The 27,668-nt window shown below is 43.6% G+C and overlaps 1 protein-coding gene across 1 annotated transcript; it reads right to left on the bottom strand.

Moving 5' to 3' along the window:
* Positions 1-292: 292 nt before the first annotated feature.
* Positions 293-27,492, bottom strand: gpr139 (G protein-coupled receptor 139). The gene is made up of 2 exons (XM_033644424.2): positions 26,460-27,492; positions 293-8,370 (listed from the first exon to the last, which is right to left on the bottom strand). The coding sequence occupies exons 1-2, from the start codon at positions 26,605-26,607 to the stop codon at positions 7,385-7,387; spliced, it is 1,134 nt and encodes a 377-aa protein (XP_033500315.1). The 5' UTR covers positions 26,608-27,492; the 3' UTR covers positions 293-7,384.
* Positions 27,493-27,668: the final 176 nt, after the last annotated feature.

Raw genomic sequence — 27,668 nt, 5'->3', positions numbered from 1 at the left:
CAGGAGAGAGACGGAGAGGAAACGGAGGAGGTGTGAGAGAGAAAATACAATTTCACCCTCTGATTGATTTATGTTTGGTTATCTTTTTAATATCTGGCTGAAGAAAATATAGATCTTGGGCATTTTTTTCTCATAATAGGGAGGATTTCTTGGCATCACACACACACACATACACACACCTTCCCACCTGCTCCCCAGTGCCTCACGTGGGAGACGAAGAAGCACCTGCATGTGACACTCTCTCTGCAGCCCCCCCCCCCCCCCCCCCCCCCCCCCCCCCCACCATCCGTTTGCTTTGGTTTCTCAGCATGCCTGCCTCATTCCCAGGAGGCTGTGGGACTGAGGCGCCGGTTCTCCCACAAATGTCACATTAACATCGCCCGAAACACTGGATGAGGTTAACACGTGAAATGAATGTCATGGCAACATTGATCTGGCGTGAGCTCCGCAGGCTGAAGCCCAAATCATTTTTTGTGATCTTACTTTCTTAACGATCATAGTCGGATCATTAGTGATATTGATTGAGGATTAAAGCACATATTTTAGTGCCTTTACACTAAATGAAATGTCCGGCTGAGGATGACTTTGATTGACACGGAGTCAAGGAGCTAGTGGTGTGATTACCAGTTATCGACCCTTTGGCCGTTCATCTCCATCAAATAGAGCTCGACATCCACCAGTTTCATCTCAAGGTCCCTAACCGCATGGATCCATTTTCTGATGAGAACATGCTCAGTATGCACATGTAGCACAAAAGACTTCAAGGTAATCAGTTAACGAGCAAAAAGGACACTTGTGAAATTAAGTACGAGTGAGTGTGTTTGACATAAAGTGGGAGGAAAGAGGGATAAGTGGGAGGAGTGTAGAGTAAAGTGGCAGTTGGCGCTCCTTCATTCACATTGCAATTTTGAAGAAAATCAATTTGTGGGGAACAAAGCTGAGGGAGGAGGAGCGAAGCACAACTGAAGCGAAAAGAGGGGAATTTGGAGAAATAGGTTCACTCCAGTTAAAGTAATCTTTGATGGGAAAAGAAATTGAAAAGACTATCACATAAGCCAAAAGTTGGAGTTGCTGCAAATACAGTAGTAAAAAAAAAGAAGTTTTTAATGTAGCTCTGACTGGAGATTGAAGATAATCTTACCTGGGTTTTAGTAGTTTGGGCCAAAATTCATGTTGGCTCTGAGTTATTCACCAATTATATTTTAAAACACTCTCGTTATAGAGCTTAGGGTTGGCGTCCCCCCTCTTATGGGGGAACACCTTCTAAATTAAGAATTCCAATATATGATTTCCATGGCCAAGGAAAGTTCAATCGATATTTGTGAACATGAGCTACTCTGTCTTAAAGCCATAAACTAGAGAAGTAAGTCTCAAACTTGTGATGTTATAGTGTTTATTAATGTTTTTGCCAAAATGAGCTTTATTCTGTCGTAGTGTTCTCAATTCTCAAACAGAAAATGTACCCATATACTCAGAACATTTCCTGAGGTGCTCTCAGTGTCATCTAGAACATTGTTACCTATTCACTGTCTTTGTAACAGCACCAGACTTTATACTCTATCATTTGGAAGACGACGATGCGAGACGTTAAATACCATTTTGACCTTTCAGCCATGTTGGGACTCTTAATTAGACAGATGGAGGCAAAGCTTTGCCAGCAGCAGCAGCAGCAGCAGCATTGGTGAGTGTGAGTACTGGTGTCGCAGAGATCAGCGGGTAGGAAGTCATATTAAAATGAGCCGCCTTGTCGTGAGGATGGGCTGTGATTGGTGCGTGACTGATTATAAAACAATGACTCAATCAATCACCTATAGAAACTTTCTAGGTCCATATATATCGTTACTGAAAGCGTTTCAGTTATACCTATATTATACCATCATGACAGGTGGCGTCCTGCTCACTAGGAGCATATCATAACACTGCGAAAGGTTATGTCCAGCTGTGTTACAAACTGATACCTGCCTGAAGGCATATCATACCGCCGTGAAAGGTTGCTTTTGGCGTCAGGTGTCTACTGCCAAAATCAGTGACAAAGCAGTGGTATTTGACGACTCTGGAATGAGAATGGAGATTTAGCCAAAACTTCACCTACTTGTGAAGTCAAGGGTCAGGTCATAAGACACCGGGGATTTAGAAGTTTCAGTTAATACCAGTGATTTGATCACCAACCTTGCCAACCCTCCCATTTTTCCCAGGGGACGCCTGTTTTTGATTGTCCTCTCCCGGTTTCCCCCTGAGGTCACAACTCTCACGTATTTCTTCCAATTTATCTCAGATGATCACATCTTTTTTCTTTTTTGTTATGACAACCTGTTTCTGACACTGTGTGGCGTATATAAGCCCTACAACTCTAAAAGAGCAGCCAACTGTTTCCTCCCCGTTGGCCCTTCCTCCTCACTCCCTCCTTCTCTATCCCTTTGGGGTCTGGAGAGGGGCATCAGTCAGGCCCGCGTTAGTCTGCTGCTGCTGCTGCTGCTGCTGGGGGACACATGTCTCTGTGCCGACCGCTTTATGTGTGCAAGTCTGACGGGAAGCTCTAGTGGGGGTTTGAGAGGTGCATCAGGAGCTGGGGAGCCTCCTGTTCTATCAGTCAATCAATTCTATTCATGAAGCCCAGTATCACAAATCACAATTTGCCTCAGAGGGCTTTACAGCATACGACATCCCTCTGTCCTTTGGGCCCTCACAGTGGATGAGGAAAAACTGTTCTGCCTCGTTTAGGCATCCAGGACCTAGGGGTGTGTGGGCCAGGAATGACAGCCGGCAGTGGGTCCCTGGCGCGGGCCCAGCCTACAGCATGACCTCCCTCCCTCCTCCCCCTGGTTCTCCGCTAAAGTGCCAGGGGCATGAACCAAAAACTAAACCAATTTGAATGTAATCAACATGATTATTGGCTTCTTTTTTTTCCCCCCACTGAAATTAGGGAGTGAAATTTGCAAACATACTCACAGATTGGGAGCATTTTATTATGAGCATTCAGTGTTTTGAATCTTTTTGTGATGGTGGGGGGTAGAGGCCATCAACAGCTGATCATCAACAATCAGCTGTTGATGCAGTTTGCTGCAGTGCTGAAGGACCGTCTCCTGCAGCTCGGTACTTGTTAGCATGAGCTAACACAGCACAACGTGATCTCATCCCTAACGTTAATCGTCATGTTTTGCTGCTTAGGCAGAAGCCCCACAGCAGCAGCTAACATCCAACACCAGGCTGTTAATCTCACACTGACACCAAAATGGTGACTCTGTTGTTTAACACGTTAATACTAGGGTTGGGAATCTCTCTGTGATAGACGATTCGATACGTATCTAGATACACGGGTTACGATACGATTCAAAAACGATATATTTTTAATACAGAACGATTCGATACGATTCAATACAGTGTAGGAACGCTACGATTCGATACGATTTGATACGATTCTATGGTTAACATTTGTTGATGTAGACATTAATCGTATATTATAAAATAAAGAAGGCAATTCTATAAAAGTGACATTCTTACAGTATTTTCAAATTTGTAAAAGACCACATCCCCAAACATTGTTGCTGTATGGCACTGGCAAAAATAAAATAAAAAGACAAACAACAATAAAATCACACATTGTCTGTGTTTTTGTATGTATCTTATATGGACTTGAGTCTGGAATAAAGTTTATCATAATGCTGTACAATATAAACATAAAACAGAATAAAATAATAACATGCAATGTAGGGGCAGAATCTGACATCTCCTGTTATTAGTTGATATCATGGACTGTGATGACTAGCAGCTTATCACTGACAGCATGTCAGACTATTTCTCTGTGTTTGTCATTTATAAAAAGATAAATCACTTTTCTATAATACATCAATGATATTTCAATGGAATAAATTACTTATTGACTTATTCATACTTCAAAAACAGCATCAATAAGTGATTAACATAGGGGAGGATCAAAATAAAATAAATAAATAAAATAAAAATCAACCAGCCACCCTCCTCCCCTGACAAGTAAAGAACAGTCCCTAAAGTGCACTGAGGTTTGTGGAAATGTGAACGGCTCGTTTCTCCTCTGACACGTCACATACCTGTGTGCTGGTGCTGCCACAGCTCGGCTGTTCAGGTATTTTTGGGCAGTCATGACACCGACGAAGACTTCTTGGACCTGGAGCCGGGCTTCTCGGTCGCCGGTAAGCCGTTATCTTGCGCCCCGGAGCACTATGGCCGCCATATTTGACAGGAATACGTATTTCTGTCTGTGTCTGTGACCCCCCCGTTCAACCCACAACCGGCAGGATTCGCCTTTAGTTTCTGCTGCGGCTTGGCTGCTCCCTGGTTTATCCAACCAGCATTAGCTTCTGTTCCTCAGCTCCACCGGTCAAGCTGGCGCTGATGTTTACATCCATTATCGTTGTCAGTAATGCCTGCTACGGAGCATGCCACTGGATCTCGCGTTGTTTTAGAGATGCAAACTGTTAAAGCCAGTCAACCGATTGATAGTCTCGCGATACCCAATCCATGACTCTACAATCGATTCATCTAAGGATTCATGGCTGATTCATATCGAATGAGGAGGCTACTACCGACGCAGCCGTATCTCTCGCTTGTCAAACCGGATATCCGGTCATATCGGTTAATCGCTCCCAACCCTTGTTAATAACAGTTGGGTAACGCCATGTGATGTTAACAGTAAGCCTTGTTACTGTGTGTGTGTGTGTGAGCCTGTCTCTGAGCGAATCAATATGCTGCATGCAGCTCTACAATGAAATTAAATTTTGACTGCCCAGTCTCGGAATGAGACTGGGCAGTCAAAATCCGGTGCTTGTGTAGTGACTTGCGGTGTCAGAAACCAACAAAAAATGGCGCCCTTTAATGTCAGCATGGTACGCGGCTGGTTGCCTTCATATTTCAGCAACACCTGGCCATGACGGGGAAACGTGGCAGGACAAGGACGAAAATTAAGGCAGCGAAAGTCCGAGAAGGGCGGGCGGTGTTGCGGATGGATCTTTTTTCCTAAACCTAACCACTTCCTTTTGTTGCCTAAACCCAACCATGTGCGTTTGTTGTTCAATTCACAGTGTTGCACCAACTTACTTCATTTATTTGGAATGAGACTGTATGTAAATGTTAAATTTCATGTGTGACAATGCATGTAACAGGCAGAACTTGACTCGGTGTCCCAGAACGTCAACAACCAACGCACCCAGGGTACCTTGTACATCGTATTTGGATGTGGAAAGTCCATGACCAAAACGTCAATATGTGACGAGGTCGGAGTGAGAATGTGTTGTTCTAATTTGTGGTAATTTTGAGGTGTCTGGATAAAAATGCAAGGTTGCGCAGAATTCACAGGGATTGGCTGAATTTGCGTTAATTGTTACGATCATTGTCTGATTAAAAGTCACGAGAATGCAGGACATCAAGTCTCTGAGATTTTTCTGGGAGAGGATCCTCAGACAACTTTGGATTTGAAATCCTTCCTATTTTTGAGGTCTCAAGGTTGGAAGGTACGCTGATCACTCCTAATGGACTTGGCTTGTTGAGTCGACCTGTCCACACATCTCAGCACTGAAGCTGATTAAATGTTATGATAACCGATTTGAAAAATAGCCCAAACTATGAAACCCTGATTTTCAGCTGCCAGTTTTTGTTTTAACAGTCGCTATGGTGAGAGAAAGAGCAATGACACACTTGCAGTCAACCCCCCGAAGTGTCTCAGACGTTTGAGTGTTGAACAAGAGTTTGGAGGGCACGACTTTATCAGCTGCAAGAGACACATCCGACATTCATCAGATTTAAAGCCTTATCCATTAAAACAAGGTCTGATGTGTCTGATATCTCCGGGCAGGTATTAACAGAAATCTGCCCTTTGGCACAGCTCCATCCTCGCAAGATAGATGAACACTGCTAATGCCCCAAGGTGTCTGCAGAATGGATGTGCATTGATCTCAATGTGCTGTTTCTGTGGGCAATATAGAGCGTGGTGTGTGTGTGTGTGTGTGTGTGTGTGTGTGTGTGTGTATGTGTGTTAACATTTATGGTTTGTTACCGGGCAGGACTCGGGCAGCACTGAGACAGAGTTGATGTACGTGACTGTGTTTCAGTGTAAAATATTACTGAATTGCCATCAGCCAGCAGCAGAATGAGCCGAGCTGAAATGTGTCACCGTGGCCCTGAGACCAAATTCACTGCTGCATCATGGGACTGAAAACCTTGGATGAGGGACAACAAACCGAAGGGAAGGACAGATGATTTTCCTGTCCTCTCTGTCTCTCTCTCTCTCAGTCTCTCCAAAAGCTAAAGGGTTAAAGAGCTGTTCAGTTACATTCATTATATTCATCCAGATAATGGCTAACAGTAAGTCACCAAAGACCATTAATAGTTAATAGAGGACTATCTACTAATAGCAGAAATTTCCTCTTCCTAATATTGGAAATGTGATTAATGACATCTTGGCTCTGACCCCAAGTCATATTTTTTGTCTTGTATTTTTGCCAAGCTACAATAACAGTCAAGTCTACCATTAATAAATATTTAACCAACAATAAGCAGAGTCTACTCATCCTACGACAATCTGTGGTCTAACTTCCATAGCGAGCGCCGACTTGTAGGTGACCTGCACTGCTAGGATGAACGTGGCACACATACAAGGAAAGTCAAGGAGGGCTGTTCGTTCTTAAAAAAAAAAAGCCCATATTAACATGCCTTTGAGACTCCCCTGCATATTAAAGTTTAAATGACAGCGCTGTTTTAACATTGCTTGAGAGACAGCCAGAACCGTCGGTGGCTCTGCCTGAGTGAAATCACCCCTTGAGGTGAGATGTTCAGCGCCCAGACTCTCAGACTGGATATCTCTGCTTTCTGGAAACAGCTCCCAGCGGACAAAGACGCAGCTGTTCAAAGCTCCTCACACTGTTGGCGGCAGTGTGCAACAGAGAGCGCCCATAAAGAAATCAATGTCTCTGAGCTTTTGAAGCTTCACCGAGGATTCGTCTAACTGTCAGTTTATTCTTTAGTGCTGTGGCTCATAGTCAAGTGATAGATGGTGGTGATATCCTTTTATCAGTCTGTGAGTCACAGTCTTTACAGTTTTTTTTTGTTTGTTTTTTTTGCATGGAGGAAACAACATCTATTTGATGCTGGTTGCTGCTTTGTGAATACTTTATTGAACATGAGAGGCTGTTTTCTGTCAAGCACGCATCTGCTGTTTGCTTTTCCACCTTGCTAGCCAACCACTTTGTTATCGCTCAAAGCTAGCTAAACTGTCCCCTCTGTGCTCTCCGGGCGTGTTGACATTTTCAAGCCTCAAAGAGTCCCATGCGGGCAAAGCTGGTCACCAAGGAGACAATGCCTGAATATGTTCCCCAACAACTGAGGGTGGGGGCGGCTGCTGGTGGCTGAGGACTCAAGAGGAAATACAGATTGGCTTCCCATTTTTGTCATACTGGTACACCAACATCTTGATGCAGTGAGAGTTGGCTGGTGAGATCCAGGGGCTGCTTGTGATGGAAAAGTTGTGGCTAGCGTAGAATGGCGGCGGCTGCTTGCGGCAGTGGACCAGGGCGCGCAGCACGTTGGCTGCCATGCCCCGGAAACGCTTGCTTATGAAGCAGTAGAGGAAGAAGTTGACCCCGGTGTTAAGTAATGCTAGCATGTTTGCCAGATCGGTGAGCGCGTGGAGCAGTCGGCCGGCACCTTGTGAGGCTGGAGGTGGGGAGTAGAAGTGGTAGAGGATCATGAGGGTACGTGGCGCCCACAAAACAGCGAAAATGGAAGTGATGGCGAGGAGGATGGCGGTGGTCTTGCCGGTGGAGTAGCCGCGCAGACGGAAACAGCTGCGGCGTCTGCGCAGCTTGCGAACGATGACAGTGTTGAGGGAGAAGAAGACGGTGCAAGGGAGGAGGTAGACGGTGGCACAGTGGGCCCACACTAGAACATGCTGTGCCACAGTTCTCCTGTTGCCCTCCCCTCCTCCTCCGCCACCATTGCTCAACCCAGGCAGGCTGTGCCACAGCTCAGGCCACCAGTAATAAGGAGCTGCAGAGAGCAGGCACCCAATATACACAGCAAATATCACCCTTCGTGTGCGGGCCGGGTAGGAGACTGTGTGGTAGCGCAGCGGGTGGCAAACAGCGATGTAACGGTCAATGGTGAGAGGCACAGTGATCCAGATGGAGGTGTGGATGGAGGAGAACTCCAGAACCTGCACTGCGTTGTTCAGTGACGGAGGTAGCGGCGTGGCCAAAATAAAATCCTCCAATATGAAGTCGACAAAAACAATGAGGAGCAGGACCAGGATGTCGGCGGCTGCCAGAGCCAGGAGATAGTTGTAGGAGGACTTCTGACGTCGCAGCACCAGCTGGGACAGGATGACCACTGTCAGGATGTTAGCTGGGGGGAGGAAGGAGGGGAGGAAGGAGGGGAGGAAGGGATGTCGGAGGATGATTGAAAGTAGATAGGTGGAGGAAGATAGGGAAATGATAGAAAAAGTATGAGATTGGAAAAGGAATGGGCACAGGTTAGGGCAGGGAAGGAAACAGAAAAATTGAGTGTTAGTGGGCAGGTGATTGAAAAGAGGCAACAACAAACAGTAACAGAGATGCAGTGGATATGTACTGCCAGGTAACACACAATACAAACAAACAAAAATATATGAAACATTGTCAGCACCATCAGCAGCATCAAGCACACATTTTCTTTTAGTTTCATCCTGCAATATGCAAAGAAAACTCTGTTATCGCCCCCAGTCAGTATGTACCACGTTCAACCAGCTCTCCCACTGTGTAATCCCTCCTCTGTTTATTGCTCCCTTCCCTTTTTCCCTTCATCTACACCTGCTGTGTAATTCCAGCAGCACCTGCCTCTGCCTTTGGCCAAATTGTTATCTCTAATAAAGAGCAAAGCCACAACAAAAACAGGAGGGCAACGTGCAGCATCACAGCCTCGCCAATCTGCTGAGTTCGCTACTGCCTGCCACCGGCAATTTAGCTCCTAAAACAAAGCACAAGGACGCAACATCTCTCTCTGTCTGCCTCTGTTTTTTTTTGTAATCTTCACTCCATATCCCCGACATAAACCAACATATCTTCCCTTCCATGGTGCCAAATGAAATGTTTCCCTCACCACCTTCTTGTTTATCTATTCCAACTCTGTCACTTTCTTTCACAGGACAGCTGAATATCCCAGGAGAGCGCACCACTACTCTCTCATTTTTCGTTAAGAAGAACGTGGACACACAGGCCTGGATGTGATTTATCCCACTGCTGCTTTTACCAAAGAATGACCTCTGTGCGGCTGCATCAGGCAGGAGCAGCACAGCTCTCTGCCTCTCACGTGGAACTGCAGTTGGGTGACTGCGTTGAACAGGCTCATTACATGTCTTCTTTCTTTGTTGTCTATTCCCTGTTTCCGCCACGTGCGCGTATTATTCCCTGGTGATTCCCATCATCAGGCAGTCGAGTTTACAGGTTGTGAGTATGCTCAGATGTTTCCCAAATTTAGAGGAGACAGCAAACAAGATGCTGGCTTTGCTTACACTGTAGTGTACTGAAAGTAGCCTGCTACCTTTTACACTGTGATGTTGAGAAAATAAAATCAGTTAAAGGGTCAGTGTATAAGATATAGGGGGATATAGCGGCATCTAGTGGTAAGGACTAGAGATTGCAACCAGCTGAAATGTCTCCTGGTTAGAATTCTTTCATTGCCCAGGAGGTTTTCAGAAGGTCTCTTCCTCTCCAAAACAAACAGACCCAATGATTTAAACTGGTGGAAACAGAATAAAGCAGTTTCATGTTACAAATTCATGTATGTTTTTTTTAATGTAATAACTTATGATTTTCAGAAAGTTTTCACCGGGAGTCGAATTATCTGCAGAGGTCTCTTCCTCTCCAAAACAAACCGACCCGGTGATTTAAACTGGTAACAACACCGAATAAAGCAGTTACACATTACAAATTCATGTATTTCTGACGCAACATGCTAGTGTGTGGTCACTTTTTTTCTTCTATAACACAAGATCCAGACGTTCAGGAGGTTTTAACTGGAAGCAGAATTATCCACAAAGGACTCTTCCTGTTAAAAACAAATGGACTAGGTGATTCAAACCAATAGAAACACTGAATAAAGCAGAGTCATGTTACAAATTGGTGTAACTCCAGTGTTGCTCAGTGCAGTTGGAGTTACCACGGTGGCTGATGCCAAACGCAAAAATGCGACAACGTGAATGGCCCTTTCTGAAGCCAGTGTTTGGTTTGTCCGTTCTGGGCTATTATCAGGAGTCTTATTGCACAGAGCACCTTTAAAGCCACAGTGTGTAGGAATTTCTCCCATCTAATGTTGCAATCATATATTGTATTCAAACAGATGGCGCACTCTAGCGCCTCACTGTTTCAAACACATATTGCAACAACTGTAGCCGCTGTGTACCAAAAAGCTATGATAACACTGATGAAACCATGTCATCCGATACTACATGGAGTATTCATTCAGGCTCCTACACAGACACACGCGATGCGAGTTGACAAACCCCCTCCTCACCATGCTGGCTGTGTTTACAACGTAGGACTGTTGGGGCGGATGTAAATTGAAACAAACCAATCACGTCTTGTCCTTTGACAACTGACAAGTGGCTCAACCTCACACACCTCATCCCTCTCCTCGCATTACTGCGCCGCTAACAGCTGTTAGTGGCCAGCGACACTACTGCCGCATAACAAAGTCCCACTCTTTGAGCATAATGCAGGATCATGTATTATGCAACATCACGGGAGACGGAATCCTCGTCGCCAAGAAAGTGCAAAAGGGAATCAAAAAGGCAGCATGACCGGCGAATTAAAAAAACAAGGGTCAGCATTGGGGTTGCCTTTCCCAGGTGGAGAGAGCTGAAGGAGAAAGGTAATACAATCACAGGCCAGCGCTAACAGCGGCTAACAGCAGCTAACTGCTAACAGCGGCGCAATGATGCGAGGAGAGGGATGAGGCTGTTAGCGACTGGCCGCTAACAGTGGCTAACAGCCAACAGCGGCGCTGGCCTGTGATTGTATTACCACTCTCCCTCAGCAGCTCTCTCTACCTGGGAAAGACTACCCCGATGTGGGCCTTCGTTTTTTTAATTCGCCGGTCACGCTGCCTTTTCTATTCCCTTTTGCGCTTTCTTGGCAACAAGGATTCCGTCTCCCATGATGCTGCATATGCATGATCCTGCATTATGCTCAAAGAGTGGGACTTTGTTTCAAATTTGCCAGGGTAGTAGCGAAGCGCCTCTTGCTCCTCTCCTTCGGCTCCTCAGTCACGCAGTGCTGGCCTGGCTCTCAACGAAAACGCCGAAGGCGGTGCTGTATGTCCCTTGTTGGCGGGTGTATTCTCAAGATGGCGAAACGTAATGGAACCCCACAGACGACCCACACAATGTACAAACAAATCCGAAATTCTCCTTTTACGAGAATAAGTCAGATTATTGGTGGAGGTAATAGTACACCAGTGATGACATATTTATGAATGCAGACATCAATTTTTGCCAATAAACAACTGAAAATGTTACACAATGTCCCTTTAACAAACCTTAAATTAAGGTTATTTTAAATGAACTTCTATACACAAGATTGAGTTCCTGAAAAGCTGATATTGACAGTTGGAAATAAATGGTTTTATCTTGAAGCAGTAATATGGGATATGTGTTTTTAGGATGATTTTCCATTTGTCTAAGATAATCCTGGATATCGTCTTATATGGACCCAATGACAAAGTTTCTTAACAATAACTTCCGGGACGAAAACCCCAGCCTCAGGTACATAAAATGAAATGCTACTGACTAACTGCATAGCATGCTATATATACTATCACCTGTTGTTATTAAAATAACTTCACTGACTTTTGGTTTCACACAGGAAGTGAGTTTGTTTGATGAGCTATAGTATTAAGATATTCCTATTTATTTAAGTAGACGCTTGTGTGTTCATTCAATACAATGGTGACATGGAGTGTAAAATTCAAAGGTGTTATTTGAGAAAATTAATGCTTTTCTGATGTGTCCAAAGAGTCCTGTTTCATGCTGTACTACTTTAATTTATTAACTAACAAAACACACACACACACACACACACACACACACCAATGTATCCATCCTTTTGTTCTGTTGCTAACCAATCTCATTTGGTGAAACTTGCTGGTGCAGCATGAAGACATGTCCCATCTGTTTCCTTGGATGAAGATGCCTCTGACATTGATTCGCATGCAGCATCACTGAGACATCAATGCATTTAGCAGCTGTCACCGTCCATACAGTATCTGTGTGTGCGTGTGTTCTGTGGTCCTGTCCCTCTCTGCAGTAATAGATCTGGGATTGGATTAAATATGGCAGTCTGGTACATCACACTTCACAGCCTCAGCCACTATCAGCTGATTACAAATTACAAAGCCGGCTCCAGCTAATGACTAAAGATGTCCTTGCCAGACTGGAGGATGTGCAGCAGAAGACACGCGCGCACACACATACAAACACACATTTACACATGTCTGCACATGCACACAAATCATTAGGGATGCGCCGATACATTAAGGCACAATCTATCAATAAACATAAAATGAGACGTCAAAGCAGTTTACAAGACTCGACAAGCCAATATATGTGTACACGTAGGGCTGCTGGATTGCACGACAACCCCCACCATCACACTCACCACCGCTTGTGCATCACACCAACCTCTGCAGAGGCAAGTTAAATTGCTTTCATGTTGAATCTTGGTTGATTGTGTTATTGATTCCTTGTTTTCAGCTACTAATCTTCTCCTGTCTGTCTGTCTGTCTGTCTGTTTCTTCTTCTCTCCTGGTGGTCAGTTTGGTCCACAATCACTGCGCATTAATCCAGAATACATAAAATTTTAGGTTTACCCTGGACCCAAGGATATGGATCCTCACATTAAGCAGCATGAGGTTTTTAATAACCTTCAGCGTAATAATTGCAGGTTCTTTAAGACTGATTTTGTATTTGTAATTTGTCTTTAAAATTTGTCATCTAAATATAGATGTGGGATATTAATGTCACCATGTTCCAACACTGTGTACTTTATGTTTTTCAGTGATGAGCATTACTGTACATTGGTTTGACCAAATTACAGCAATTAAAGAAAGTTAAAGGGAAACTCCACTGATTTTAGGCTACGCATCAAAGTCCAGCCCGCTCTCACTGAAAAAAACGACCACATAGGTCGAGTGAGTTGGCAGCTTATTACGACCCGTACTTAGGTTTATTGTAAGACGGCACCCTTTAGTGGTGATAGTAATTTTTACAGGAGCAGAGAAGGAACTGATGTGACGTAGCATAAAAAGCAACAAAGTCCGCACAATGATGTACAAATATCGAAGTAGCCCCTATAAGGTGAGCAGGAGGGTTGCTGGCTGGGTTAACAAACACAGAACTTTCACCCAGGAGACTAGTGTTTGTGTCCCGAAGTCAAGATTGATTTCTTTTACTAATAACGTCATCTAGTATACTAGTCCGCGTGGCATGCTACACTAGTGCCGTATGTGATGTATGTCATGTGGCATATATGTTACATTAGTGACAAAAGTACTTGTTTGATGCCAAACCATGAAGTAGTTTTGTTGCCTAAACCTAACCAGGTAATTTTGGAGCAGAACTGTGAGTGTTTAAAACTACAACCATTGAGGCCTTAGCACACTAAGTCAGTTTTTTCGTCTGAAATTGATGCACGTCTTAAGATAAGTATAACTTCACATTTCCACACTGAGTCTAAAACTCTTGCCTGTAATTCAAATTTTCTGAACAGGTTCGGTTTTCTGGGTTTTTCACAGAACTGCAGACCCCTGTTCATGACTAAGAGACAACCTAACTGTTTTTTTTTTTTTTCAGAGAGACATTCTTGACATTGCCAGCGCCGGTTGTGCCACTCCACAATGACACATCATTGCATTTACATTATTGTGGCACCAAAAGCAGGTATTTAAAGCCAAAACATGATCCTTTCCTAACCATAATTGAGAGTAGGTGTTTCTGTGGTGATACGGAAAATTCAAGGATGAGGCCGATCAGGGAGTTCTTTCTTAATGCACGCTTAATTACGAGCTCGGATCAACATGGCTACATGCAGAAGCTATGTGATGATTGTGAACAGAGAGAGACACAGCTTATATAGGATGGTGGCATGTATAGTATTACCTAAAATGGTGCCTTTACACATTTAACTTGACCTTGGGCCAACTAAAATTAGTCTAACTTGTCCATTCATCAGTAAGCCTAGCACTTCTGACACCATGACATCTGTCATAACAGAACATGATCCCCAGGGGTCTTGACCAAGTATCCACTGGTCAGTGGAGATGTAAAAATACATACTAAGAATAATCAAGTGTTTTTTGTGCCTAAACATAACCACGCATTACCCACAGTATTGTTGAAAAGTAAAGTTTTAACATATCCACTACATTATTATTGTACAAATTCAACCGGGTCTCACTCCGAAGTTGTTGAAATCAGGTGCTTGGGCAGTGACTTGTGGCGTCAGACACTGACAAAAAAAAATCCATCCTTTAATGCTGGCATAATACGTGGCTGCTCAGCGGCTCATGGGGAAACAAGAACAGGACAAGAATGAAAGTTAAGGTGGGGAAAGTCTGAGTAGGGCAGGTTGGAGGGGTGGTGTATGGGTCCAACAAACAGACTTTTACTTGGAAGAGCGGTGTCTGTGTTCTGTTCGATTATGACGCCAAATCGTGTTCTTTTTTCCTAAACCTAACAATATACTTTTGCCTAAACCTACCCTTGAACATTAGCTGCTGAAGGGGAAAAAACATCAATTCACGTTGTTGTACTGATGTAGTGCATTTATTTTGAAAGAGACTGTATGTAAACAGTAAAATTCGGTATTTAGAAAGAAGACAATGCAGCCTGTAACCAACATAACTTGACACAGCGTCCCAGAACGTCAACAACCAATGTTCCCAGGGTACCTTTCACATTGTTTCTGGACATGGAAGATCCATGACCAAATGTCAATATGTGACGAGGTTGGAATTAGAATGTGTTGACAAATTAAACATATCCATGATTTACAGAAATGTCCACTGCCAACATTTATTCTGACGTTTTTGTTGCCATAAACCTCCTTGAGCTATCATTGTCGAATAAACGAAACAATTCTAACACGCAGCACATCTGTTGAGCTACCCAATTTAATGTCTCTTGTTTTGCCTACCGCTTGTTTCAACAATCTTTTTTTATCTCAGTCTGGTCATACTGAGTCTTTGTGTGTGTTGTTTCCCATACAGCCACCCCTGTATTGTAAACACACCTGCAGCCTATCACCTGGTTTATCCAAGAGATCTTAACACTGTTTGTGTTTTTTGTACCAGAAAAAGTTGCAGCTAAGCTCTGAGCTGCACATAAACTTCCTATTGGAGGTCCATTACAAACCCTGCAGAATGTGCCTCACCTTTAATCCCTCGCTTCACTACCTGTATTGTACCTCTGCCCGCTAAACAGAGAGGAGTGACATGGAATGGAAACAGTGAGGTGTTGACTGTCACTGGTTGGGTATTATTCTGTCTGGGCTCCCCAGTGAGACGAGGCTTTCTACAGACAAACAAAAGGGATCCGTGGTGAGCCTGACATTTCCATTTAGCTCTAGCCAGCTTGCACTGGATTGCCCATTCATTTCAATTGACTCCTGGTCCTTACATTGTCTCTGGGGTCGAGGAAGGGGGGACAGACGAGAGCTGCACACCCATGCATACACAGAACACAAAAATGAGGACAACACACATACAGCATGAATGCATGCATACTGAGACACGTGCATCTCATGCCTGGACACATGTAAATGTCCCTGTTGTTTCTCTTTGTGAAATAAGTGTCTCCCACTGAGAGGGGATTAAAATGACCTGCAGGACAGATAATGGGCTGTTGTGTTTGTCTTCTGTCTACATTTGCTTGTGTGTCTGTGTATGTGTTTGCATAGGTGACCCCTTCTGTCGACTTGTGTGGGAGTGCTTTTGTGTCTGTGCTCCCCCTGCTGCTCCCCTAATATGACGGGGGACAGGGCCATTGACGTCGTTCAGCGGGAAAAGAGAAGGCACAGCGTGCTCCCCGAGGTGTGTAACGAGGCTGACTCATCCCACCACTAAAGGGACGTGTTCAGACGGGCTGTCGACAAACGACACTGCGCATCTTAACCCCTCGAAACCGGTGGCAAAACATGAGAGGCTGCATACCAGTCATTAGGCTTTCTCCTGGGCTTCATATTACACTGAACATTTTAAAAAGGAAATTATACCCCGCAAAAAAGTGAACAATGCAATTAAGCTTTTTTTTTTGTCATTTGGAGAAAATTGAGTTTTCGCTTTGACGGCTTATCCTGAGGCTAATAAGATGAGATGAGTGTAGAAGAGAGGGATGAGGACATAGATGGAAGGTGAAGGAAAGTGTGGTCTGAAGAAGGTCACAGATAGTTAAAAAGGAGAGCAGGTTATTGAGAGGGAATGGAGGGGAGGATTAGACAGAAAGACAGAATGAGACGAAGGGAGAGGGGTATAGAGGAGAGCGGTGATGCAGTGAGAGGAAAGGAAGTGAGGCGAGAGTCAGAGAGGGGGTGAATATCAAAGCTTGCTTCAAAGGTCACAAGCACTTTGTTCCTGATGACAACCATTTCCCTTTTGTCTTCTCTAAGTGTCAGACCCGACATAAAGCAGAGGCGATTCCTTAATTCCCCCAAACGAAAACCAGGAACAAAGCCACAAAAGCCACAAAAAATCACCATGCAGTGAAGATAGAATTATGATTTTTGCCGACGTTTTAAAACAGTTTAAAATGGAGAGAAAACCCCTAATGCTATGAATCCTCCTTAGCGCTATTTATTTGGCTCGAAATTCAGGTTTGTACTGCCATGTAGATGGCAGCTGCCAAGCTGCAGACCACTATTTTAGACTAAGAAACAACAAAATCAGTTATGTTTTAGCAAGTCATTGCTGTGTCTCCAGCGGCTTTTAAGGCTCAAAACGTAGGCAGTTCATAGCTACCTGTTAGTGTTTTTTCCCAGTAGCTTCTTATGCTTCAAACTTGGGTGTTTTGTAGTGACCCATCAGTCCTTTTTCACCGGCTCTACAGGCTCCAAACGGGGACATTTTGTGGCCACTTGCCAGTGTTTTTCCAGCTGCTTTTTAGGCTCTGAACTTGGGTATTTTGTAGCACCCTGTCAATTTTTTTCCTGTGTCTTTTTAGGGCTCTGAACATGGGCGTTTTGAAGCAATGTGCCAGTGTTTTTCCGAAAGATTTTTAGGCTCCAAATGTAGGCATTTTGTAGCGACCCATTAGTCTTTTTACAGGTGCATTTTAGGCTCTCAGTGTAGACATTTTGTAGTGACTTGTCAGTGTTTTTCCTGTGTCTTTTTATGCTCCAAAATGAGTGTTTTGTAGCCACCTGTCAGTGTTTTCCCAACGGATTTTTAGGCTCCAAATGTGGGCATTTTGTAGCAACCCATCAGTGTTTTTCCAGCGGATTTTTAGGCTCTGAACATAGATTTTTTGTAGTGACTTGTCAGTGTTATTCCTGTGTCTTTTTAGGCTCCAAAATGAGCATTTTGTGGCAATGTGCCAGTGTTTTTCCAGCTGTTTTCTTGGGCTCCAAGCATGGGCATTTTGTAGTGACCTGTCAATGTTTTTCTAGTGTCTTTTTAGGCTCTAAATGAGGGCATTTTATAGCAACTCATCAGTGTTTTTCCAGCCGCTTTTTAGGGCCTCAAACATGAGTGTTTTGTAGCAACCTGTCAGTGTTTTTCCTATGGCTTTTTAGGCTCTGAATGAGGGCATTTTGTAGCAATTTGTCAGTGTTTTTCCTGCGTCTTTTTAGGCTCCAAACATGAGTGTTTTGTAGCCACCTGTCAGTGTTTTTCCAACTGACTTTTAGGCTCCAAATGTGGGCATTTTGTAACGACCTGTCGGTGTTTTTCCTGCATCTTTTTAGGCTCCAAACATGGGCATTCTGTTGTGACCCGTCAGTGTTTTTCCAGTGGATTTTTAGGCTCCAAGTATGGACATTTTGTGGCAACTCATCAGTGTTTTTTCAGCCAATTTTTAGGCTCTGAGCTTGGGTTCTTTTGTAACGACCTGTCAGTGTTTTTCCAGACAATTTTTAGGCTCTGAACTTGGGTATTCTGTAAAGCCTGTCAGTGTTTTTCCTGTGTCTCTATAGGCTCTGAATGTGGGCATTTTGTTGCAACCTGTCAGTGTTTTCCCTGCATCTTTTTAGGCTCTGAACGTGAGCATTTTGTAGTGACCTGTCAGAGTTTTTTCTGCAGGTTTTTTGGCTCCAAACATGGGCATTTTGTAATGATCCACTGTACAGACACAGAGAAACTATGAGAAAAGAAAAATAAAATAAGCAGTGTGCAACAAAAATGTGAAAAAACTGAGAAAATTGTGCATTATGATAATATAATAACAATATATAACACAATATATGAATATAAATATAAAAGAGATATGTTGTGTAAGAAATAGAAACATATGAAATATGTACAAATCTGTGCATTGTCCTACAAGTGTGCAAAATCGTAATGCAAGAGTATTGTGCCACCATCACTGGGTACTTAAGCCAAAACATGATCTTTTCCTCAACATTACCAAGTAGTTTTTGTGCATAAACATAACCACACATTAAATACAGCTAAGTTTCAACATAGTGTGCAAATGTAAACTATCCGTATAGTTTGCAGCAGCGTACAATCCAAACATTTCCCTGGCGATTGTGTTGGATAATATCAGTTGGACACAATTTATTGTGAGCATAAGCCTGATGTATGTGATCTGAGAGTTAATGAGGAAGGGTAAGGGAAGCTCATAAGAAAAAGAAAGATGCAATAAAGATGATAGAGCAAGAATGAGAAAAAGAGATATGTATTGAAACAAGATATTTAAGGTTAATGGGCATATTAAGAGAGGCCCTGGTTGCTGCTAATGATATTGATGCTACTGTAGTGCTCTGCCTCTGCTCACCTCTAACAGCCATTCATTTCACAGACAGGCCACAGTGAGTCAAAGTTTGGTGGAGATGACTGTCCTGACTTCAAGGCTAACACTGCTGCCAGTGATGAGACACTGCAGGCTGACAGCTCATCGTGTTTAAAGGGTTTATAAACAATACTAACATTTATAATGTGCTCTGGGATCTTCTCCAAATGGTTTTATGAGGTTTCAGCTGTGAAAAAAAACACGAAAGGTGAAAGTTATTTGGAGGGAGATAGAGGGACGAGGAGAGAATTAAATGCAGAGGGGAAGAAGGGTAAATGGATGGAAGATGAGGAGGAAAATGAAACATTAAGATGACATCTAGATCACAGCACTGTAATTATCCTCAGACTGATGTATCACTGTGATCCAGAAAATGCCAAATGATACGCGGGGGATTTGGGTTTGCAGTGTTTTCAGCAGCGGCAACAGCGTTCTGTTGTCAGCTGGTCAAACAAAGTCAGCTCTGTCACTGCATCAACAACATCTCTGATTTATTGCCTCTAACAACACCTCCCTCCTCTCTTGCCTCCTCTGTCCTCCCGCGCCCTCTCTGGCTCGTCTCCCCCATGACAAGCTGACACCACTTCTCTCTTTCCCTTCCTCTCCGTTCTCAGACTGGAGACAAACCAGAGCTACAAAACTTCTTCCATTGATTTACTGAATATTCACTATCTTTTCCCGGCTGTCCATGCTTCAACACAAGCTTTCACATCCTCTCCTCTTTGTCCACTTTACACCACCTAATCTCAAACTCCACTTTTAGAGTGATAGTATCTATTAACGAGCCACCATCCCACCACAGATGCCCTGTCGCTGGTGCAGACTGACAGATCAATAAGTCCAAACTGAAAACCACTGGGGGCCATTTCTTCATTAAGTCGCGGCTGACACCTGGCCTACACTGTGACGTGGAACAGAGGGTTGTTAGCGCAGAACATCCCCGACCTTTTCCCCTTCTGGTGTGCAGATAAGTGGGAGTGGGAGGGGATGTTTTTCAACTCTCACGTGTGCCAGTCACACCGCTGACTCTCAAACAGCCACACAAACTCTAAGAGGCCTCAAGACGGAGGGAAGGAGCGCACCAACATGCCGTGGAGTACCTGAGGTCACATGTTTGTGCACACACGTGAACAAAGGACACGTCCACATGCATCTCTACACTATACAACCACTTGTCGGCACCTATTCGACGTTACACAGCCAGTTTGATTCACCGGTTGTAAGCACTCAACAGTCAATAGACATTTGAGTGGGGATTATTCAGGCCCTGTCTACACGTCTACAGATGTTTTCCCACAGCGTTTAAAAAAAAAAATCTGTCCACATGTCCTTCATTTTACAAAACATCTCTGTACACACTAGAACTCAAAAACAACTTCAAGTGCTCGTCACTGTTGAGGCTAGGGTTGCCTTTGTCAAAACCCCTGCTGCAGATCTCACCACTGTTTATTCCCCCTCAACATAAAAACCAAGGAGCTCACTCAAAGTTATGAGTGATGCTCTGGACATAAAGTTTTCCTTCCATGCCTTATCCACAACAATCCCACTCTCAAAATTGTCCTACTAATCTGACCAATCCAGATCCAAAGCCATGGTTTCTGGCAGCCTTTAAACTGCAAACACTGAGGTGGAGGCAGTAACATTGGGTGCAGACACCTCTGTTCATCCGTGGTGTGGATAAGCAACACTACGTTTAAGTGTAAAGTAGTCATTAGACCAATCTGTGCTAACAAAACATGAACGAACCGGTAGTCCGCCATTGCTGCTGTTGTTTCTGTTGCATGTTTATTACACAAAGCAACAACTGACATGCACAAATTGAGGAGATGATGTCATCGTTTCCAAATGCTCTGTTTTACACGTCCACACGGGTACAAAGTAATAAGAATTTTGAAAGAACTGCACCTTTTAAAAAAAAATCTCAGTTTTAAAAACCAAACACTCCACTGGCCAAAGCGTAGAGAAAAATATCAGTTTTTTAAAATGTCTGTACACTTGTAGACAGGGCCTTAAGGCTCATTTATGCTCCCTTTACGTATGAAAATGTATACGTCCGTTTCAAATGATGTTACCGTCACTGCCCACATACTTCCATGCGTCCTTTACTTTGGCATGATGTTAACCAATATATCCACCAGGGGGCAGCCCAGAGTCAAAAGTTTATGACAACAACAAACTCAAAAACAAACATGGTGACTGTGGAGGAGATATTGATATTGATGTACCTCTTGCATAAAAGACAAAAACAGAGGCGGTGGTCGATGAGGCCGTTAAATACATCGCGACTGGAGGACGGAGAATTCTTTTCTCTCCTACTGCCGATGAGAGAAATTGAATTGTTATTTCTTCTTCGTGTCTCACTAGAGCTACATTTCGGGTAGCGACAGCAACACTGCCCCCACGGTTCCCGGTGGTACTGCTCCATTTGGCCTGTATCCGTAAGCTTTATGGAAACGTGCAGAAATACGGACGAAATGAACGCGGAACACGGACAGAAGGCTCCGTCCATATCCGGATCCGTATTTAACGTTGAGCATAAATGGGCCTTTAGTCGCACATACTGTTTCCAACAAATCTTTTAAGTTAAATTACAAAATAATTTTATACAGTGCCTTCCAAAACTGTTACAAATCACCATTACAAAAATAAAAGTGGTATCTGACAATTCTGGTTACATTTAGGTACAAAAACAACTTAAGGAAACACTGTGTTTTTGTTAAAATTTCTAGTCGTCATAGTAACAATATTGACTATTTGGTTAAGATTAAGGAATAACTGTGATCATGGTTAAAAGAAACCAACATTAGCTGTGTCTCAATTCAGGGACACGGCCTTCACGGTCAATGTCGGCCACGTCTGCAATTGGACGGTCTGACCTGCGGAGGATTTCCTTGTTTCCTAGACAGTTGTTCTCACCCCGACCTGTTGCCGTTGCTGTTACCTAGCAACCAGCTGCACTTGACGAAAGAAGGAGTAAGCTAGTAAGTTAGTTATATTTTAGGCAGATGGAACATATTTAGGTAAACTTATCAAATTAAGATTGTTTACGCTGTGTGCTTTCAGCTAATAGTAATGTTAATAACAGTTAATCATTAGCTAGTTAACAAATCTTAGTTAACCTATGCAATGCATCTTGGGATAGGCTGGGCCACGAAGGATTCATCCGTTACATCCTCCAAATTCTGGGAAACAAGGCTGCATTTTTCAGCAGCATTTAAAGGAGTCTTCAAAATGGGACAGCCTTGGTCACGCCGATGTGATGCAGTCGGTCTTCAAATGCAGCCTTCGGTGGCTGCAGCCCCTGAACGGAGACACAGCTAATGACTGTTGGTAGGAGAACAAAGAGCTGTCTCCAATGTCAAAGTCCATCGTTTTGTTAGCCTATCCAACACCACTGACTGCTGTGGACTTGTGGCTATAACAGTAAGTATATTTCAATCCAATATTTTTATCCACATTTGAACTTGTGCATCCCTGTGAGTGCAAATGCCAAAAACTGTAAAAAAAAGTCAAAATTTCTAAGGTGTAAAAATGGATATACTGATAAAAGCAAAGTGCAGTGGAACTTATGCAATAAATCACGACACACGTGAAGCATGTGACTCATTTGTCCCTCAAGCTTTCACTCCACTGATGAGACGAAAGACAGTGACAGATGAAAACATCCCCGTGGAGGTGACTTATAACCGTCCTCGAATTAATACATGAATCAAACAAATAATGTCATATTTCCATCAAGTATTCTTCATGTTTTTTCACTGTTTGATGTTCAGCTGGTGTGATTTCAATAACTACAAGTGTTTGAATGTAACTAAGTACAATGAGTCAACTACTACACATGAGTAGATTTTACTTGTACTTTACTTAGTAATTCTACCTTTAGTCCACTGCATCAGAGGTAAATACCGTAATTTCTGCTCTCCTACTTTGATTTTCAAGCTTGAGTTACTGGCTACTTTGCAGGTTACAAAATTACATACAAAATATATGAATATCTTATAGAACATTAAACAAATAAAAAAGTAAATGATCTGAATTTTTTCCACCAGTGTTCAGGGGTTCAGTGTGTGCAGCTGTAAAACAGGCTGCAATGTAAACACTGCGTATACGCACCAACAATTTACATCCACCAAAAGTGGTTGTTTTTGCCACTGACAGGCTCACATTGTTATTTTAAGTGTCTGATAACATTATGGAAATGATCCCTACAGAGACAGGCCTTTTTTTAAGGAGTAAAATCCTTTTGGTTTGACGGGAAACAGCTCCAAAATCGCTATCGTCAAACCTACCAGACTCCATTTAAATAAACAATAATTTTATCACCACAAAACAAATTTCACTTGACGCTGAAAGAAAAAAATAAAACTCACAAAATCCATTGTGGTTCATCTTTCTACTGTTCCAACATAAAACAACTCTGGTTTGTTTGACATAAACCCTTAATTCACCCAGTTAGACGTGAAAATGTGCTGGCTGTATACACAATAAAATGACTGTTTATTTAAATGGAGTCTGGTGGATTTGGGTAGTGATTTTGGGTCTGTTTCTGGTTAATATAAAGGATCTTACTCTTTAAGAAAAGGTCTATTTCATGAGAGATCCTTTCTACGTCATTGTCAGACTCTTAGCGTAATAATCTGAGGCTGTCAGTGGCAAAAACGAACACTTTTAGTGGACGTAAAGTGGCACCACGCACACTGCAGCCTGTTTTAAGGCTGATCAATTTCAATTTCAGTAATGGCCAATTTCAAAAATTGTTGTGTCTCCATTAGTCATTTAGACACATGAGGAAACAGGGTCCAGGTTGAAGAATACTGAAGTTACCACTTGATGCCGCACACAGTAAAGAAGTGTTGAAGTAAAACATCACATGTATCTGATAGAAATATAAATTTAGCAACAAATGTAAAAATGTGTGATGTCAAAGACAACATGTTGCTGGTGTGTTAATGATCTTACCATGATGCAAGTTTTGGTCAGACTGTCTTTTATGGGTGCTTGATGACTGATTAAATAATAATTACAAATGTTGAATTATTAAATAGAATACAATAGAACTTAATCCTCTTAGTGGCTTTTGTGCCTTGCTGCACGGACATTTTATCAACATTAATGCATTTAAGAGTCATTTAAAAGCAGGCCTCTTCAGGCCATACTCACGTGTCAGCAGTGACCTCGAGTTAACAACACTCGAGCATGTGGGATTTAAAATGTATGTGTGCAGGTAAAAAGTCTGTAAACACCATTAATTCATTGTGTAGAGAAAAAACGACGGCAGCTGTCTCAGCCCGGATATTCAGAGGTGCTTCACATGGACACTCGGTTATGTCAAATCACTTCATCAGCTTCAACATACTGTACAGTATTAGCTTTGAGTGTTATGAGACATACTGTACTGTACAAAGAGCAGGCCTCACTTCTGTAATCCCCGCATGTCAAAGGCTTAGGCGAAGCACCGACTCCTTCACTGTGCTGTTTGCTATGCCAGCACACGTCTGTTCTGTCTCAGGCAGTGTGGTGTGGTGAGCGGAGAGAGAAGGAGAGAGAAGGAGTTAGCGATTAATTAAAAATGTGGCAATTCGTCTCGGCTCCGTCGTCTGTAGCTCCCCCACTCAGGGCTCAGGGGTGCTACTTCGCTGGCTCTGCTGCTATTCATCTCTTTCTCTTAACTCCACTCTTCTTCTTCTTCTTCTGGGTGTCCTTGTCTGCCTCATACGACGTCCTGTTCACTCAGAGCTTTTGGTTCATCATTTCCCTAGGTCATGGAGTAATCATATCCCACCACTTGACTTGCATAATCCCTTTTCATCACCTCATCACCTTCCATCATCTTTCCTCCTTGAGTCTGTGCTCTCGACGCAACCTCCTCGCCGGCTGCAGCTTAAAGGTCAAAGCCCTGTTGCTGTTAGAACGAATGAAACACTGGCTGGTAATCAAAGTAACGGCCTCAAATCCTTCTAGAGTGTTAAATACCTGTGGGTCTGCGGGTCACGCTGCTACTACTCACACATGCCGCGCTCATGAAACATTCATGATTCAGCTTGAGAGGAACGAGCTGTGTCATAATGATTGAATAAGTCGAACTCGGCTGCCGCAAAGTATCAGCCCGCCGCACTCAACTCTGCCATTAATTCAGACAACCATTGTAAGATTGCATTACACTCCCGGGTTATTGTTACTCAGTGATTAAACAAACAGCCTCAATCACATTTGTAAAGACGACTCAGCAGCAGAATCTAATAAAACTTCCGAGGCAGGAAACTTTAAATGACAGCGATGAGAATTGCTTGTGCAAGACTTGATTTGCCGTCCAGGAGAAATAATTAGGTGAGATTTGATCAAAACGGCAGACTTTTACTTTTACAAGGTTGCAAAATCTCGTGGAGCAGCTGCAGTCTTGGCATACAGGAGCTTTTCACTTTGCATTGCAGATTTGTTTTGAACCAGGACAGCTTAGGTTGGTGATAATATCTCACTCTCAGTCTTTATCGAGGGGTGCAGAGCTTGAGAAGGTATCTTAGTCTTATAAATAAGACAAGAAAAGTCACTGATTGTGCTCATCAACATCAGTGTGAAATAGTAAAACCTCTGAATTATCCTTTATGCACAGAATGAGTCCTGCATTTGGGTTGAAACAGAGTGGATCCGACAGTCTGAGCCCCCGACCTCTGATTAGTCATCCACACTTTTTCTCTTTCATCTGACCTCCATCTTTTCTGTCTCTGTCTCTCTCACACACACACATTCATATACACAGATGTACACACACACACCGCTTTGCTTCCCTGTGTGAGACTAGGTCAGCGCTCATAGATCACGCAGTGGGAGTGAGGCAGTAAATGGGTCCGACAGTGACTGTGAATGGACTAATCAGTCAATGGTAATCAGTCAATGGTAAAGATGCAACAAGGAAGTGTCATCAATCCAGGTCATCCAGCGGAGCCATGTAATGCACACTTGTCCCCGAGGTCAAACCTAGTCAGTGCTCAATCTGTCATGCACATATTCATCAAGAGCGACTACAGATGAACCAAAAAGGTGCCGTTTTAAAGGGTTAACAGTCAGATTTGATGATGCCCTGCACATACGGTTGATGTCTCCACTCTTTAAATGGTGCTTCAATATTACCAACTAAACAAATGCACAAACCCTCCAAACAGCAGAGTACAAGCAATGACAAATACATACAAAGTACGTACGCATGCACAAGTGATTGCCACAAGGTCAGAATGACAAATCAACAGTGTGTGTGTGTCCAAAGAGTGACACTCAGGAGCAGCTGTGCACAACACACACTCACTCAAACCTGCAGACAAGTGCACAACAAATCAAGATGCAAAGCGTGACTCCGGCAAAGCACCGATGAGCAAATTCACACAGAATGAGATGTGCTTGTGATTAGACACACACACACACACACTCACATACACACACACACACTCATGTGCATGTTTCTTACCTGGCAGGCCGAGACAGAGCAGGACGCTGTAGTAGATGACAGGCAGCGGTCCGAGGGGGCATCCCTGGGCAAACTCAGAGGGATGCTGCCCTGGGCTCCAGGTGCTACCATTTGGGGAAAAAACAGGGAAGATGTGGCTGTGCTCCATGGCCTCTTCCTCGTCCTCTTCCTCAGCTGAGCTCAGTGTCAAGAAGCCTGGCCACACGAGCAAACCGCCTGGTCGCTGGTACAGAAGAGAGGGTGCTCTGTCCTTGGGTGCCAATCAGCATGAGTGTGTGCACGCGTGAGTTTGCACAAGGCGGCAAGGTTGAGAGTGTGAGAAGGAGGGAGAAATGGTGGTGATGGTGGTGGTGGTGGAAGTGGTGGTGGAGAGGGAGACAGCAGACGGGGAGATGCCAGAGATGATATGTGTTAGTAGGTGACGGAGAGGAAGGAAGCGAGAGGAGTGGAGAGGGAGGCGCGAAGAGGTGAGTGTGAAGGTAGAAGTGGAGAGGGGAGGATGCTGCCTGAGTGTGTGAGCGAGGGGGAATGAGAACGAGTCGAGAGCGCAGCGGGAGGAGGAGGAGGAGGAAAGAGGAGGAGGAGGAGAGAGGGAGGGAAAGACGGAAGGAGGGAGGAAGGTAGATGGAGACTGAGAGCATGCTAGAGAGCAGGGAAGTGAGGGAGGGAGACGGAGGCTGAGAGTGGAGGCAGCAGGGATGCTCAGGGAGAAAGAGGGGCTCCTGTTTGAGGGTCGGGAACACAAAGACACAATAAAACTGATGGGAATGTGACAGATGAGAAAAGATAAATGCAGGGTTAAGTCGACTGTGGAAAAGGATAGAGTGTGTTTGCCCTTGTCATACTGTCAGTGTGTCTCTTTATTGTACATCTCTTCACCCACAGTAACTTGACGATTGTTTTAGACCATTAATCTATAAAAGAATGCACAAGCATGAACCCACAAGTCTATTTGCATTTCATAAATGTTACATACAGTATAAATACATGTGATTGTGTGTGTTTGAGTGTGTGTGTGTAGTGGGGGATGGGGCTGGCTGCTCAATCTAATTTGCCATGCAGTGTGAGCTGTCTGTATCTCCAGTTAAAATGTGCTAATGAGCAAAAGGCTGACACTGAACAACACAAGTTCTTTCTTGAGAAACACTCAGTTATCACAACAGTTATCGTCTCCACAGATGAATCCGTCATCCCTTAGCCGTTTAGTCT

Source organism: Epinephelus lanceolatus, chromosome 18 (assembly GCF_041903045.1).
Source record: "Epinephelus lanceolatus isolate andai-2023 chromosome 18, ASM4190304v1, whole genome shotgun sequence".
In the NCBI taxonomy this organism is placed as follows: Eukaryota; Metazoa; Chordata; class Actinopteri; order Perciformes; family Serranidae; genus Epinephelus; species Epinephelus lanceolatus.
This window is presented reverse-complemented; position numbering and strand designations above follow the sequence as displayed.

Excerpts from the sequence above, each read along its gene's own strand:
- gpr139 (XM_033644424.2), bottom strand. The coding sequence starts at position 26,607 with ATGGAGCACAGCCACATCTTCCCTGTTTTTTCCCCAAATGGTAGCACC. Across the intron at positions 8,371-26,459 it reads GCTCTGTCTCGGCCTGCCAG|CTAACATCCTGACAGTGGTC; the intron begins GTAAGAAACATG and ends TCCTCCCCCCAG.